This window comes from Puntigrus tetrazona, chromosome 1 (assembly GCF_018831695.1).
Source record: "Puntigrus tetrazona isolate hp1 chromosome 1, ASM1883169v1, whole genome shotgun sequence".
NCBI classification, from domain to species: domain Eukaryota; kingdom Metazoa; phylum Chordata; class Actinopteri; order Cypriniformes; family Cyprinidae; genus Puntigrus; species Puntigrus tetrazona.
The window spans coordinates 26,739,707-26,756,415 of NC_056699.1; the positions used below are offsets into that span (position 1 = coordinate 26,739,707).

At 38.2% G+C, this 16,709-nt stretch overlaps 2 protein-coding genes across 15 annotated transcripts in view; both read left to right on the forward strand.

Moving 5' to 3' along the window:
- Positions 1 to 781: 781 nt before the first annotated feature.
- LOC122343654 (NACHT, LRR and PYD domains-containing protein 3-like) lies at positions 782 to 11,131 on the forward strand. Of its 8 annotated transcripts, XM_043238061.1 has the most exons (8): positions 782 to 1,206; positions 2,653 to 4,458; positions 5,073 to 5,246; positions 7,451 to 7,624; positions 8,053 to 8,226; positions 9,003 to 9,176; positions 9,984 to 10,157; positions 10,272 to 11,131. In XM_043238061.1, the coding sequence occupies exons 1-8, from the start codon at positions 1,193 to 1,195 to the stop codon at positions 10,291 to 10,293; spliced, it is 2,712 nt and encodes a 903-aa protein (XP_043093996.1). In that variant the 5' UTR covers positions 782 to 1,192; the 3' UTR covers positions 10,294 to 11,131. The 8 variants fall into 8 exon arrangements, with proteins under 8 accessions (XP_043093996.1, XP_043093995.1, XP_043093998.1 ...); XM_043238060.1 differs by having other exon boundaries at positions 9,984 to 11,131; XM_043238063.1 differs by lacking the exon at positions 9,003 to 9,176 and having other exon boundaries at positions 9,984 to 11,131.
- Positions 11,132 to 11,388: 257 nt separating this feature from the next.
- Positions 11,389 to 16,709, forward strand: part of zfyve27 (zinc finger, FYVE domain containing 27) — a 7,219-nt gene continuing 1,898 nt past the window's right edge. Inside the window, exons 1-11 of one of the 7 annotated variants that reach the window (XM_043238068.1) lie at positions 11,389 to 11,551; positions 11,811 to 12,041; positions 12,688 to 12,758; positions 12,826 to 13,012; positions 13,100 to 13,195; positions 13,876 to 13,988; positions 14,159 to 14,280; positions 14,409 to 14,480; positions 15,072 to 15,092; positions 15,431 to 15,451; positions 15,909 to 15,965. In XM_043238068.1, the coding sequence (XP_043094003.1) occupies positions 11,812 to 12,041; positions 12,688 to 12,758; positions 12,826 to 13,012; positions 13,100 to 13,195; positions 13,876 to 13,988; positions 14,159 to 14,280; positions 14,409 to 14,480; positions 15,072 to 15,092; positions 15,431 to 15,451; positions 15,909 to 15,965 (990 nt within the window). In that variant the 5' untranslated portion in view covers positions 11,389 to 11,551; position 11,811. The remainder of the gene's footprint in view (positions 11,552 to 11,810; positions 12,042 to 12,687; positions 12,759 to 12,825; positions 13,013 to 13,099; positions 13,196 to 13,875; positions 13,989 to 14,158; positions 14,281 to 14,408; positions 14,481 to 15,071; positions 15,093 to 15,430; positions 15,452 to 15,908; positions 15,966 to 16,709) is intronic. The other 6 variants (XM_043238069.1, XM_043238071.1, XM_043238072.1 and 3 more) reach the window with 6 other exon arrangements.

A 16,709-nucleotide genomic window follows, 5' to 3' on the forward strand; every position in this document is an offset into this window, starting at 1 on the left:
TATTAATAATTATTTGCAGTTGTAATCTTAACAACATGCCAAAGCCCCTTTCTTTGGGCTCTCTGCTTCTCTCTGCTTTAAAACATAAACTGGAATTATTGATTCATTTCATATAATAATGCCATGAAATGTGTCGGTCCTTTATACTACCGATGTAATTTGGTGAAAGGTTTCAAAATGAGTTTTTTTCTCTCTTTTGGCGTAAACTAGTACAGGGCCACAGGGGCCTGTTTCCTAAATAAGGGCCTGTTTACCAAATAAGCCTATTTTATTTTAGTTGGCCTGATGTATTGTTAGCGTTAATGGTTCAAAAGTCAGACTAACTGAAATGAGGTTGGCTTTTTTGGTAAACTTGCTTTAGGAAACGTGCCCTAGGAGTACTGCAGTGTAACATTTACTAGATAGAGCCATGGTTTGATATTTAATCTCAAAATAGAAGAATTTTTTAGACCAAAAATCATACATTTTCGCAAATAGCATTTATTACTTTTTTGGAAGTTGATGAAAGGCAAACCTTATTAGCAAAAAACATTAAAGAACAGTAATTGAAAGCACAGTAGAACCAATAAAAATGGAATAAAAAAATTAATATATATATATATATATATATATATATATATATATATATATATATATATATATATATATATATATATATAATTAAACATCAATTTCATTTAAACAAGTTTATTAGTGGTAATGATATGATATTCCTATTCTATAAAGCATGTTCAGAAATCACCAGCAAAGAATAAATATATAATTTTTATTGGTACTGGTACATTTTGGGATTGAGGGAAATAAGGATCAAATGACCATGAAAAATTCAAATGCACCACAGATATTAACATAACACTAAGTAAAGGAGGAAGATATGTAGTGATAATACATTGTAGTCTTTGTATTGGCTCTTAATCATTTATTTAAGAATGATTACAATTATTATTATTACTAAATTGCGTAGCATATGAACAAGAAGGAAGTACAGAAGAATGAATATTTCTGAATCTTCACACACTTTTTAGACAGTAGGAAAGAGAGTCAGGACTGTGTTTTGCTCTCTTTTGTATCCGTCATGCTCTCTCTAGTTCAGTAGGTGGCAGGATTGCAAAGTGAAAGTAAAACCTGCCTGCGTTATGAAGCAGAAGCATCTCAACACTAATACAAAAGTCCCTTCGCTGCCATTTTCCCGATGGATCCTCGGAGGTGAGTGTCACAGGCCTACAGTTAAGAAACCACATCGTAAGAGAAGAATTAATATATCGCTACTGTTATTTGTACACAGTTTTAATGGTTTAAAGTAGACGTATTTGCGTCCAGAAGGCCGGTGAAGGACCGGTATAAGAAGTTGGCTGGACGTTCGATGTTAGATAAAAAAGATCCCTAATGGTTGCGTATAACTGTATAAAAACGGCCTTATTCGGAAAGTAGCAGAACGCGCAACATAACACATATCGCAGTTTATTTATTTTAATCTCTCTCTCGACTTCTAGCAACGCATTAACGCTCTGTGAAAGACGGGCTGTCGCTTACCACGACGACGGAGAGTTAGGGACCGTCTACAAAGTACACGAAGAGCTGAAAAATGGGCAATGACTCCCAGTCTGATTATTTTTCACAGTTAAAGGAATAGTTCACCGCCATTGAGAGCTAATGCTATCCATGCACATTTGGCCGGTATCAGATGTAGCCAGTGACAGTCAATGGTAGCTATTAACTATTACTATATCTGCAAAGGATCCTCTGAAGGCACATATGGAAGGATTTTCCGGACTTGCACTTGAATTCCTGACGGCTACATCAACGCTGTCAATCAAAGTGAGGAATGCTTTGATCAGTGAAAGTAATTGATAAAGACCCAACTAAATACAGCTGCTAATCATCGTTATCACTTTATATTTGGTTTAGTCATAGATCTATAAGACATGCTATTGAAATCCAGCAATTAAGACAAAGTTGGCAAAATGTTGAATCTGAAACTCAAATTTAGAAAAACGTATTTTTAATAACAGTTTTCTATCACAACTTCAAAGGGTGTGTCTTGTTAATGACTAGACAAACATTTTGGTGTTAGTTTTAGCCACAGAACTACAATAGAACACATAGGCTACTATTGAAAATGAAAAAAAAATGCAGTCTTATTGCAACAAAGGAGTTTTTGCAGAACGCTTTGCAGTCCCTTTTATATTGTCAAAAATTATGCAAAAGTCATGGTATTGACATTCAGAGAGTCGCTATTTGATGTAGACTTTTAGTCTGGGTTCAGTCTCTGTTTTTTAGCTGATTTTATCTGCAAAAGAAAACCTGCCTAATAATTTTGCACAGCTGAATAGAGTTTTTTTCATTTCAACCCTCTCATATGAGATTAAGCAGATATGTATGTAGCTATCCCAGACATTGAAGCCATGCATCGCTCTCTTTTGACGTCTAAACTTTGAATCAATGCTGTTTTCCGAGCTAAACAATCAGATGCTCAAGGTTCTGCCCAAGTTGCTGCTATAGCCTAATCATTAATAATCGATCATCACTGTCACAGCAGTATTCAAGTGCTCGATCGCTGTTGCACATCCCTAATTCAGTCATGCCCAAACACATTAACTTTGTCATATCCATTGCCATGCTAATATCGAACAAAATTTGTTTATCTTGTAGCCATGACTCTCAACTTGCAGAACCCCTCAAGACATTCAGATCAAATCTGCTGAACAAGTTTGAGTGTCTGTGCGAGGGACCAGCGACGCAGGGAAAAACAACACCGCTAAATGAGATCTACACAGAGCTCTACATCACAGAGAGTGAGAGAGGAGAGACCAATAATGAGCATGAGGTGAGAGACAAGAGAGTTGAGACACGATCCAGAAGAGAAGCCGAGGACACAGCCATCAAATGCAGTGACATCTTCAGACCTTTACCTGGACAAGACAAAGACACCAGAACTGTGCTGACAAAGGGAATCGCTGGCATTGGAAAAACAGTCTCTGTGCAGAAGTTTATCCTGGACTGGGCCGAAGGGAAAGAGAATCAGTACGTCCAGCTCATATTTTCACTTCCTTTCAGAGAAATCAACTTAATGAAGGACAAAACACTCAGTCTTTCAGATCTTCTGCATGTCTTCTTCCCTGAAACAAAAGAAATGAAAATATCCGGTGACGAATATAAAATGCTGTTCATCTTTGATGGTCTGGACGAGTGTCGTCTTCCCTTAAACTTTGACAGCAATGAGACTCTACAGGACTTGACCAAAGAGACATCAGTGGATGTGCTGCTGACGAACTTGATTTTGGGGAATCTGCTTCCCTCTGCTCTCATCTGGATCACCTCCAGACCAGCAGCAGCTGATCTTGTCCCCTCTGAGCGCGTCCAGCGAGTGACAGAGGTACGAGGCTTCAATGATCCGCAGAAGGAGGAGTACTTCAGAAAGAGGATCAGCGATCAGAATCTGGCCGAGAGGATCATCTCACACCTGAAGTCCTTCAGGAGCCTCTTCATCATGTGCCACATCCCAGTCTTCTGCTGGATCTCAGCCACTGTTTTAGAGAAGATGATGGGTCCAGCAGAGAGTGGAGAGATTCCCAAGACTCTCACCCAGATGTATACACACTTCCTGATCCTTCAGACCAACATCAAACATGGAAAGGACTATGAGAGCAAAGCGAAGGATGAAGACATGATTGTCAAACTGGGGAAACTGGCTTTCCAGCAGCTTGTGAAAGGAAATCTGACCTTCTACGAGGAAGACCTGAGAGAGTGTGGCATTGATGAGACTGAAGCATCGGTTTACTCGGGATTGTGTACTGAGATCTTCAGAGAGGAGTTGGGCTGGTATCAGGGGAGAGTCTTCTGCTTTGTTCATCTGAGCCTTCAGGAGCATCTCGCAGCTTTATATGTGCTGCTTTCATTTCTGCTGGACAAGAGAGATGCGTTCAATGAAAACCTCAGCTCAAAACATGCACATGAGTTCACGTGCCACACAATATCCAACCTGCATCAGAGAGCCGTGGACAAGGCTTTACAGAGTAAGAATGGACATCTGGACCTTTTCCTCCGATTTCTTCTGGGCCTCTCGCTGGAGTCCAATCAGTCACCATTGAAAGATCTTCTAAGGCACACTGAAAACATCCCATACAGTGAAGAGAAAACAATTGACTACATTAAAACTAGAATAAGAATGAATCCCTCACCAGAGAAATCCATCAATCTGTTTCACTGTTTAAAAGATCTGGGCGATCATTCTCTGGTGAATGAAGTACAGGAGTATCTCAGATCTGGAGGTCTGTCAAGCACCAGACTGTCCTCGTCACAGTGGTCAGCTGTTGTTTTGGTTTTGTTAACCTCAGAGCAATTGGAGACATTTGATTTGAGTAAATACATAAGCAGAAGGCAAAACCAAAACCAAATGACACCCGATGAACTTCTTTTGAAGCTCTTGCCTGTCGTTGAAGTCTCCAGATCAGCAGAGTAAGTAGCACTGAATTTAATCTTCAGATGTGTGTGTTGTAGAGCAGTGTTTTTATTTTTTTTTGTTGTGAATGGTAGTATTAATTTAAACACATTATACACATTTTATATATGTAGACAGGGCTTGAAAAGGCAGGGCTTCTCTGCATTTCCACCCAGGCTGATAAATTTGCAAATTTATCACAGTCCAATAATCCATTCAAATTAATGTTTACAGGCCTGTAGTGAATGCCTACTCGGCAGACCGATTATATATTAGTATATTTTTTGCCAATATCTCCCTTACTGTCTGTGCATTACACAAATATTTTCATTAAAAATTGTAATTCACCTTGGGAGATAACCGAAAACATTCAGTTTTTTTTCATATTCCAAAGGTTGTAGTACACTTGTACATACTAGACTAGAGGTGATATTTTGCACAAAAATAAAATATACATACTAGGCTATGTACACTTCCCAGTCAAAAAAAAAAACATTCAATAAATAAATATCTTATGCAATATTATCACATAATATTGCTATCGATCTTAAGCATTTACTTTTAACATTTAGATCTAGTATGTAATTCACAGCTAAACTGAGAGACTGAAGAGTGTGTTGCTGTTCTGCAGATTTTTTAATTGTAACATCACAGATGAAGGTTGTGCTGCTCTGAGTTCAGCTCTGAGATCAAACTCCTCACATCTGAGAGAACTGGATCTGTCTGAGAATATTCTAGGAAATGCAGGTGTGAAGCTGCTCTCTAAAGGACTGAAGGATCCTCACTGTAAACTGGAGAAACTGACGTAAGATCATACATTAATCTCAACATGAAAATGCACATTTGATCATTTCTGAATGCAGTGTCGTCCTCAAATTGTCGCAGTTTTGCTAACTATGAGCAAAAAAAGCTGTGAGAAAATGTTTTGATTGTTCATTATCCACTGCATTGTCTTCAATGATGCTATGGAAATAATGTATAGAACAATGTTTTAATGTGTCAAAAAAATAGCAGGACAGAAAATAAACATATAGAAGAATGTTTTGCAAGCTGCATTAATAAAATAACCAAAGTACGTAACATCCCTTTTATTTACATGTATGAAGATGCATAACAAAAAATACAAAATGTGCAGAAAGCACTGAGGCTCATTTACAAATAAATTACATTACAAAAATAAATAATGTACTGTACATTGTACATAATGCACTTACAATTTAGTTTTTAAGTTACATCACACAAACTACAAAAATTAGGTTGCTACATGGACAATGTGTCATAAAAATGAGAATGAATAGAGACTTAATAACTAATTTATTGTCTCTCGCTGCTATCCTGTGGTCTTCTCTCCTCCGGACAATCCAAAAGGCAGAGCAAATAAACCTTGAATATCAGCAAAAAATTGTCTATTAACTGGCTTACTTTGTAATTTTAAGTCCTATCCCAGCAAGCAAATTTTCTATAGAATAGTCCTAAGGCTAGAGACAATTGAAACACTTATGAAAAAAATATTTAGACAGTGGTGCAATATATGAAAATATGTACAACATATTTAAACATATGTAGAAATTGGTGCAACAGTAGAAAGTATGAACAGCAGGACATGCATACAGAATACTAAAGGGCTCAAGTTTGGCTCAAATATTTGTGGACATATCTTGTACACTTAATTTTCCTGAGAAAGGGAAGGTGCATTTGATGTCTCTTTCAAGTGCAATGTGATGCAATCGGTCTTGCAATGCAGTCTTCATAGTGCGCATTTTAAGTCGGGTAAATCACGCTGTGATGCAATCACACTTCAGACGCTCCCTTTGGAGTTTATGTGAAATGTGTCTCTCTCTCTCACACAGTCACAATAAGTCCTTTACATAAGTATCTAACATGGCTGTGTTTGAAATTGAACTGTAAATTAAGTGCTGGTTTTGTCTGGGCAGAAGAGAGCTGGCACCCAACTGAGCCTGGTTTCAGGTTTTTTTTCTCCATTTTGAGTTCTGATTCCCTGCCACTGTCGCCTTTGGCTTGCTTAGTTGGGGAAAGTTCATTTTTATCAATCGTCGTGTTTTGGATACAAAGATCCTATTGAAACTGAGCTGACCTAGACAACAACGTCTCTGCATTGGATTATGAAATTTAGCTAAAAATGTATTGTTTGCCCTTACGAAAAAGGATAATTAAATATAATTAATCAAATACACACACATTTTTGTTGTATACGTGGAGATGATAAAAGCATTGTGTTCAAAAGCTTGTGTTATCAGGGCCCCTGTTATTGAAGACACTTGATGGCAACGAACAATCAATGAAGGAGAAAACCTTACGGTGGTCAGTGTTTGCTTTAGTTGGACCCTTGACCCTTGACTTTTTTACCAATAAGCATGGTTTGGCTGCTGTGAGGTAGTTCGATGAGCCAAGAGAAAAGGTGATCAAGTAAAGATTGTGATTTATTATCATTTGACCTGACCTCATTCAGAGATTAATCTCTGAGTTATGTTTATGTTAATTAAAGCAGCCCTGTGATTTTACAGCAGAAGGTCTGCTTAAAAGTAAGTCTGCACACTCTCAAACGCATGAAAAAATCATGGACGTGATTAAAGCATATTGAGCAATTTACTGAATAAAAACAAGGAGATTATTTTGGTTACATGTTGAACGTTTTTAATGGCAAGCTAACAACAGAGCTAGGAGCCATCTTAATATGAGAAATCACACGATTTAAGAGATCATGACTTGAGAGTTAATTTTATATATATATATATATATATATATATATATATATATATATATATATATATATATATATATATATATATATATAAAGAGTTTATTTGCAAAAACAGATAACTACATGGTCAAAATGTATGTGTTTTATTATGTTTCGTGTTTTAATGGGTTTTACTGTGTTAAAATGGTAATAATACCTCCTGAGATTAAACACACACAAATTTACCATTTAATCATTATTATAATCATAATCATAGTCTGTGTTTATGTTTTTCTGTGGTTCTGCAGGTTGATTGGTTGTGGCATCACAGATGAAGGTTGTTCTGCTCTGAGTTCAACTCTGAGATCAAACTCCTCACATCTGAGAGAACTGGATCTGACTGAGAATAAACTAAGAGATACAGGTGTGAAGCTGCTCTCTAAAGGACTGAAGGATCCTCACTGTAAACTAGAGAAACTGACGTAAGATCATGCATTAATCTCAGCATGAAAATGTAAATTTGATCATTTCTGAATGCAAATATTTAAATAAATATTTTGTGAATATTTCTAATGAGCGACCAAAAGGATAAATGGTCTGTTTTGCTCTTACTAGTGCAGTTTTACAGATTAACTTTTTCTCCACTTTTTCTATATCATGAACAAAAAGTACTTAAAGTGAAAGTAAAGATACTCAGTAAAAATATTACTCAATTAAATGTACAAGTATCTGGCCAGAAACATACGTGGGTAAGAGTAAAAAAGTACAACTTTATATTTTACTCAAGTATTAAAAAAGTACTTTTTTCCTTTTTTTTTAAATGTATATTTAATCGTTATATTCATAGTCTGTGTATGTGTTGTTTTTTCTGCTAAACTGAGAGATTGAAAAGTGTGTTGTTGTTCTGCAGGTTGAGGTGTTGTAGAGTCACAGATGAAGGTTGTGCTGCTCTGAGTTCAGCTCTGAGATCAAACTCCTCACATCTAAGAGAACTGGATCTGACTGAGAATATTCTAGGAAATGCAGGTGTGAAGCCGATCTCTAAAGGACTGAAGGATCCTCACTGTAAACTAGAGAAACTGACGTAAGATCATACATTAATCTCAACATGTACGTTTGATGATTTCTGAATGCAGTTAATATGTGCGAACAAAATGTTTTTATTGTTCAATATTTTCATTTAGAATTTTCACAAAATATTTAGTAACCCATAATTGTATTAGCATTTTTCATAGCGCACTGTAAATATAAGTACAACAACAATAATATACAAATGAGACACTAACTAAAAAAATCTACAGCAGTCAGTGATTTTGGTTAATCGTGAAATGCAAAGCCAATCTAATTGAATTTATTTATTTATTTATTGGAGAACAGAACATTTATTGGTGACCAAAACATTTTCTTGTTTTTATTCAGTAAATTGCTTAATATTATTTTATCTCTTTTTTGATATTTTTATTTTTGTAAGTGCGCAGTCTCTCTTCAAGCTGTTTAAAATGTTTTTAAGTAATATTTCTTAAAGGTATATGTCACCGTTTTCACAAATTCACATTTTTATAGTTTAGAGAGATCACAAGTGAACTGTTTCCAAAATATTTCAAACCTGTTATGACAAGTTTGTGTTTTCAGGTCCCAAAATGCCATTGTTCTGTAAATAAACAACCAAAATACATAATTTATTTTAGTTTGTGTTGTGTAAGCGGCCCTTTAGATGTGGGACAAAATAATGATAATACTTCCTGGGATCAAACACACACAGAATTAGCATTTAATCATCATAATCATAATTATAGTCTGTGTTTGTGTAGTTTATTTCTGCTAAACTGAGAGACTGAAGTGTGTGTTGTTGTTCTGCAGGTTGATTGGTTGTGGCATCACAGATGAAGGTTGTTCTGCTCTGAGTTCAGCTCTGAGATCAAACTCCTCACATCTGAGAGAACTGGATCTGACTGAGAATAAACTAAGAGATACAGGTGTGAAGCTGCTCTCTGAAGGACTGAAGGATCCTCACTGTAAACTTGAGAAACTGACGTAAGATCACACATTTATCTCAACATGAAAATGTAAATCTGAGTTTCTGAATGTGATATCCTGCTCAAATTGTGGCACTCTTGGTAAATACGAGCAAAACAGGATGGGGGAAAATGTGTTTCTTCAGTGTGTTCATTTGTCTATCATTCTAAATTTTCACAAAATATCCAGTCACCAATTATTTAATTTATGTTTTACATTTTTAACGCAGTATGAGCTCAACAAGAATAATATGCAAATGAGGCACTAGCTAAAAAAATCTACAGCAGTCAGTGATTTTGATCCTTGACCATCATGAAATGCAAAGCCAATCCAACAAAAAAAACCTCTATGAATTATTCTCATCATTATTTTCATATCAGTAATTTTCGCGCACATTTAGTAAAAAAAGCTCAGTTAAAAATATATTTAATTTTAAATATAAAATTATATGCAAATTAATGGTCTGTTTTGCTCTTACCAGTGCAATTTACTGACAAACGTTTTCTTCACAGCATATCATCAGCAACGCATTGACAAAAATGCACAAGTGAACTAAACCTTTTAATGCTTTTGCTAATAAACTAATGCTTATAAATTTAAATGAACATCACGTTTAAAACATTTAAAAAACAAAAATTTCTGATCATAAAATAAATGCTTGTATTTCTTTCACAAATAGCATACATTATGTTTATAATACTTTTACAAGCTAATTTACATAATATTTCAGATAATTTTGGTGAGATGTTTCATCTCTAATCTAATCTTCAAAAAGAATAATCTGTGTTTTTTCTGCTAAACTGAAAGTGTGTTGTTGTTCTGCAGGTTGAGGTGTTGTAGAGTCACAGATGAAGGTTGTTCTGCTCTGAGTTCAGCTCTGAGATCAAACCCCTCACATCTGAGAGAACTGGATCTGTCTGTGAATTATATAGGAGAATCAAGTGTGAAGCTGCTCTCTGCTTTAATAGATGATCCACAGTATAAACTGGAGACGATGCAGTACGTTTTAACGATTCATATACAGTATCACATAATAATGTCATTTAAACTCTGCACTACAGACGTGCGTCAGCAGTAATGCTTCATAATGCTTACCGTGTGTGTTTTATTTAGTACTGAGTCTGACTGGTATTAAATTATGGTGAATCTGGATCAGAACAGACACATCGAACCCCACAGAATCAGCAGAACCGATGTGTGTGATTTACAGGAGTTTACAGTGTCAGTATTACTGGGATTTGAACACCACCAGCTGAAGACAGAAAGGAGCAAGACTTCTCTGATCACAATAAGACTAAATAAAGCTTTCTTTGTAGTGAAAGTGAAGTGGCTTGTGGCCAGGTACGGTGACCCATACTTGGAATGTGTGCTCTGCATTCAACCCATACACACCTTCCAGAAAGTTCAACTTTTGCCTCGTCGGTTGGATGAGTCCTCGCTGTGCTCCTGGGGACTTTTTTTGTTCGGCCGGTCGCTCCTGGGAAGGTTCACCACTGTTCCATGTTTTCACTAATTGTGGAGAATGGCTCTCACTGTGGTTCGCTGGAGTCCCAAAGCTTTAGAAATGGCTTTATTACCTTTTGCATGCAGACTGATAGATTTCAGTTACCTTCTTTCTCATTGGTTCCTGAATCTCTTTGGATCTCTGCATATATATATGCCTTTCTTTCTTCATGAAAGCGCTGTATGAAAAGCCAGTGATTATGTTTAAAGTTCAAACCCATATTAATTTGTGTTAATTTGTGTAGTGTATGGGTTTATAATGATATTGTCTCTTTGTTCTCAGAGAGTATCTGTATCATGTTTAAGCAGGTTAGATCTCAGTTATATCAAAGGCACAATGAATACTTAATAACTTTTATTGCTTTATGTGTAAATTAGGCTCATTAAGTCAAACGGGCACTTTATAGTAAAACTGTCTGAATACATTTAAGATATCTTATGAATTAACTACTGACCACGTGACAAAAATGGCGTTATTTCAGTTCATAGTGAACACGGTCAAATAATAATTAATAATAAAAAAACCAATCAGCAAAATATCTCTTTGTTTAGTGAAAATCACTTTCATTAACCAAGAAAAGGGACGTTTTAAGTTCAACAGAGTTGAGAAAGTGTAAACTGTCAAACGCCGAAGGATTGTCAGAAAGGATTCCCTGCGCTATCGATGTGATCGGCGCTCTTCTGCTCTTCCTGGCACTCGCTCATCAGCGCGCTCTGACATCCACACGTCAGCCTGTGCATCGCGGAAGCAGAGTTGACAGACAAGCGACAATACAGCATTTTTTATGTAGTTTTAAGTTGATTAATCTATTATTTAGCGATCTAAACGCACATCAAAAACTTCTTAATGACTCTGTAGCGACAGAAGACGTTGTTTTAAGGATTAAAAGGTATGTTATTGTCTGTGTTTTCTTCTGGTTGATGTTTATATGTCAGTGTTAAATGTTGCTAAATCCATATTCTTTTGTACAGTTCCATAATTAAGAAATGAATGTATTTTTAGTGTAAAATAGTAATCGTGCATGTGTATCAAATCTGTCTGACATCCGTTGAATTGACTCATTTCTCTCTATATTTTTATTATATATAAGTCTGCTGGATTTGACATTGTTTTTTGGATCCTCGCTATGTTCATCTTCGATTTCCCAGCATGCAGTGCGCAGTCTCCTCTCCTCAGGACCTCACACAGGCGAGCGGTGACCGGGCCGAACTGACCCAGCTGCCCGCTAAAGACGTGTCCTCCGTAGACAGCAGCTCTGACCCGGGCAGCCCCAGAGCGCTGACCTTTGACCTGCTGAACATGGTGATCTCCTTTAAGCGGATGGCCATCTTCCTGGAGCCGGTCACCGACTCGCTGGAGGTGCTGCGGTCCCTGCTTGGGTGAGAGAAAGAAACATTTTCATCAGTTCGGCCGCACTCGGGCAAATACTCACAACAGAAATGTGCTACAAATACTCACAAGCAATTACAGAAACCTTTTTTTGTTGACGACCGTTTGTAGAAACACAGTTGTACGAATACCACGGTTAACCCACGGTTAGTGTAGGAAATCTATGGTTAAGTCATTGATTGCAATTCATTTTATACCATATACCTGACAAAAACAGTCATAAGGGTTAACTTAATAAATAAGCCTCCAGATGTTTGGTTTGTTAGGTAGATTGGACAATATTTGGCAGAGATACTATTTTTAATTTATGTACGGTAGGAAGTTTACAAAATAGCTTTATTTCATATTTCCTTATCATTTTTTTTGGCATAAACTTTATTGGCATGAACTATTGAATGTGTTTTTGGCTATCGCTGTAAATGTCCCCCGGCTACACTATTCCTCGGGAGTGGTTTTCATCGAAAATGAACATTTCGACGTCATCTGCTCACCCTCAAGTAGTTCCAGGCCTGTATGAATTTCTTTGTTCTGGAGCTATTTCGATAAAAAGTTTGTGACCGGTCACCGTTGACTTTCATCGAAGGATGGCTTTCGCGTGGCTTTGTTTTCCGCTCAGGTGTCTCTTTGTGTTTTCAGGTGGAGGATGCCGCTCTGCTCCCTGCTGAGCTGCGTCCTGCTCAACATCCTCTTCCTCACGCTGAGCGAAGGTGAGGCGCGTGTAGATGACGCTGTGCGTATGTTCTGACGCAGTAACCGAGCGTTAAACGTCCTCAGGTGCGTGGCTCTCTCTGCTGCTGCTGGCCGTCTCTGCTCCGGCCGTGCTGGGCTACCTCGGCAACCGTTGCCAGTGCGCGAGCAGCGAGGTGGCGGTTCAGAAGAAGAAGCACTATGCGGTGCAGCGGCGAGATCTGCAGACGGTCCACATGAGCAAACAGGAGGCCATGCTGGAGGTCAAGGGCATGTGAGTGACTTTGAGAGTGAAGAAGACGTCGGCGCCGATGATGATGATGATGGTGGTGATGAAGATGAAGGCTTGCGTGTGTTACAGGCTGAAACGAATAGATGAGCTGCTGGCCCAGGCGTGTGTGTCCGCAGAGTGTGTGTATAAAGTGTTGTACTGGGAGAGCCACGCCGCCTCCTCCGTGTGAGTATCACGTCATGGACGTTACTTTGTGATGTTTCTGATCAAATAATCTGGTGTTAAGTAGCTGTCCACAAAAACATTAAATAATATGATTGAAGTGCTATTTAAAGGAGATCATATTGGATGTACTATGGTTTTACAGTAATAAGAATGCATAAATCTGGTGTCATTTTGTCAGAAGGTGTATAAAAATTACTTGTTCTTCACATTTTAAAGTATCAGCTGTAAGCAAAGTGCCTCTGTTTTGGCGTAATTTTTCATATATATATATATTTATTTTTATATATATATATATATATATATATATATATAATTTATTTATTTATATATATATATATATTTTTTTTTGATAAGGTGAGGTCTATTATTGAACTTTATAGGGCCTTAAAAAGGAAGATGGAAAAATAAATGTAAGATATCTCAATTTTAATATTTTGGCTTTTTTTAAATATAAAACACGTAGCCTGGCTTCATGCTTACCGTGGGAACCTTTTTATTCAGTGCAGCAACATTAACCTTAACAATAACTTTATTTGTAATGTAGTATTATAAATAAAATTAAGGTATTATTTGCATGTTGTTGTTTTGGACTATGTACAGTTTTTTTTAATTTGGTGAAGGAAAATGTCTGATGAAATGATAGTTAGCTTTCAGGATGGTGAAAGTGTTGTTGTGTGTAGGTTTTACGGCTCTCTCCTGACCGTGGTTTGTTTGCTGTACACGGCTCCGGTGGGCTTGAGTCTGTCTGTGCTCAACAGCGCCCTCTTTCTGTGGAACAGAAACTTCTGCAGAGGTCAGTGAATGAGCTGGACACATGCTGCTCAGAAGGTCTCTTCAGCATTTATTGCTTCAGTTTGGACCGGACCTTATGCTGATAATAATATATATACAGATTCAGTATTTTCCTTCAGTCTCAATAAGCTAGACATTCTCACACAGCTTCCTTTCTCTTGTTCCCTCTAGTTCTTTTGGAGCTGAAGGAGTTTGTTCACCCGAGTCGGGTCCAGCCTGCGGAGGAAACTGAACCATGTGACCCAGATCAGTCAAACCTGCTGGAACGCACACCCACTCCAACCAGTGTGGAGGTGAGAGGACTGACACATACAAACCTGCTAACTCACCTGGACTTTAGACGAGTGGGGCCTGTAGAGTTTCTCTATTTTTCTATTTCCAGTCCAGATTGATTTATTCTGTGAATGTGCTTCTTGTTCAGGATCTATCACCCAGCAATGTTGAAGAGGCAGAGGAAGCAGAACCTGACGATGAGTTTAAAGATGCTATAGAGGTCAGAAAATCTCTTTCTCTCTCTCTCTCTGTCTCTCTCTCTCTCTCTCTCTCTTTCTCTGTCTCTCTCTCTCTTTCTGTTTCTCTCTCTCTCTCTCTCTCTCTCTCTCTCTCTCTCTCTCTCTCTCTCTCTCTCTCTCTCTCTCTCTCTCTCTCTCTCTCTCTCTCTCTCTCTCTCTCTCTCTCTCTCTCTCTCTCTCTCTCTCTCTCTCTCTCTCTCTCTCTCTCTCTCTCTCTCTCTCTCTCTCTCTCTCTCTCTCTCTCTCTCTCTCTCTCTCTCTCTCTCTCTCTCTCTCTCTCTCTCTCTCTCTCTCTCTCTCTCTCTCTCTCTCTCTCTCTCTCTCTCTCTCTCTCTCTCTCTCTCTCTCTCTCTCTCTCTCTCTCTCTCTCTCTCTCTCTCTCTCTCTCTCTCTCTGTCTGTCTCTCTCTCTCTCTCTCTCTCTCTCTCTCTGTCTCTCTCTGTCCCTCTCTCTGTCTCTCTCTCTGTTTCTCTCTCTCTCTCTCTCCTTCTGTCTGCCTGTGTCTCTGTCTGTTTGTCTATCTATTTCTTTTTCTCACATGTTCTTCCATTTCTGCTGTTTGCCTGCTCAAGGAATCTCAGCTTGTTCTGCCGGTAAGTAGCTCCCTCTAGTGGTGTGGAGTCTATAGCATCAACGTGTGTAGATATCAACTTTCTCATTAACCAAGTAGATTTAGGCCATTTCTCAAATACAAAAGGCGGTCACATTTGCGGGCTGGATACGTCATCTGGCCTGGTTTATTTCTGTTAACTGAGCATTCGCGTAAGCATGTCACAAAAATGTACTCTTAACTAAAATAAGTTCTTCTTTATGACGTATGCAGTCTACAAATGCTCTGAAGGATGCAGCCTTTCGTTTGAGAAACTGCCTTAGCTGTGTAGTGTGTGTGTATGTACATGTCTGACCTCTGACCTCTACTCTGCTCTCCAAGGAAACTCCTCTGGCGTTAGTGGTGAGTAATAGAGTAACCGAGAGCATTTAATGTTCGAGTACATTCACAGTCTAAACGGCTGAAGAAGCATCCTGTCTTTGTGTGAATGTGCGTGTTTTTTGCATTACAGTAAATGCATGCGCACAGCTGATTAGTGTTTTTATTACATTTTATTATTAGCACTAGATTTTAGTCGGGTGCATCTCACAAAACCTAATATTTATATCATTTGCATAAATGTGTCTAATGGATGTTTCATTGCTTTTAAGCAGCATATCATTTATTTTATTTTGCTCGTTCCTGTGTTCAGTTGTGAATTCATCTGCATCTCATTTACTGCAAATAACCTCAAATGTGTGGCGCAGTAGAGCAAACCCGCACATAATATTTGGCTTTCTAAAGAATAATAATCAGATGTATATCTTGTCACAAGGTGCATGACTGTTGTAAATCTGTCCGGCCCATGTTTTGAATGTAGGTGTGGCGCGTAGCCTATTTTCTACCAAAGATTGCGAGGAGATGGAGAACCCGTAAGGTGCTCACAGACCTGTCAATCATGACCTCTAGGTGTTCTAACCACACCCCCTCAAGCTATTATTCATTTGGGTGGCTTCTATTAACAGTGACACCACAGGAAACAGTTACTTGGTGAAACGTCTTTCAGGTCAGGGTTGATCGTCACGCTCTTTCTTTCGTGAGGTCTTGTTATGAGAAGGGTTGGGAATGTCTACTAACCAACATAGAGGTGAGATGGGCGTCTCTGCCAGTTGTGCTCCTGAATTATGAAGTGCGTTTATGAACATGTCCAGTTTGGCATCCGCGGTGAATGAACTGATTTTAAACCTTCCCTGGAGCCTGTATTTCGAGGGCTTGCGGTGTTCTTACGGTGTTAAGTGCTGTACGGCGCAGAAATCTGAGTCCTCTCGCCGGTCATCGGGTGACTGCAGGAAACGGAGCTCAGCAGCAACAAACATGGGTCAGATTTACCGAAGTCGCCACGCGTGCCGCTACGGGCGGAGAGATTCGTCTCATTCTAATGACTTCGGTAAATCTGATCTCTAAACCCAGAGCCCTCTACATACAGAGCAGAACTAACACAGAGGAAACCTTCACACAGCTTCACATGAACGGAGCACAAGGTGCACGGTTTAATGTGTGTGGGTCAATGACCAGATGAGGAAAACATGCCATCAAAATATTTGATGTGCTATTAATACAATTATAAGATAAATTTGTATAACTGTGTATATATATATATATATATGTGTGTGTGTGTGTG

Bases quoted from the DNA above. Each gene is read 5' to 3' on its own strand.
- LOC122343654 (XM_043238060.1), top strand. The intron at 5,247-7,450 runs GTAAGATCATAC...GTGGTTCTGCAG, and splicing joins TGTAAACTGGAGAAACTGAC to GTTGATTGGTTGTGGCATCA. The intron at 9,177-9,983 runs GTAAGATCACAC...GTTGTTCTGCAG, and splicing joins TGTAAACTTGAGAAACTGAC to GTTGAGGTGTTGTAGAGTCA.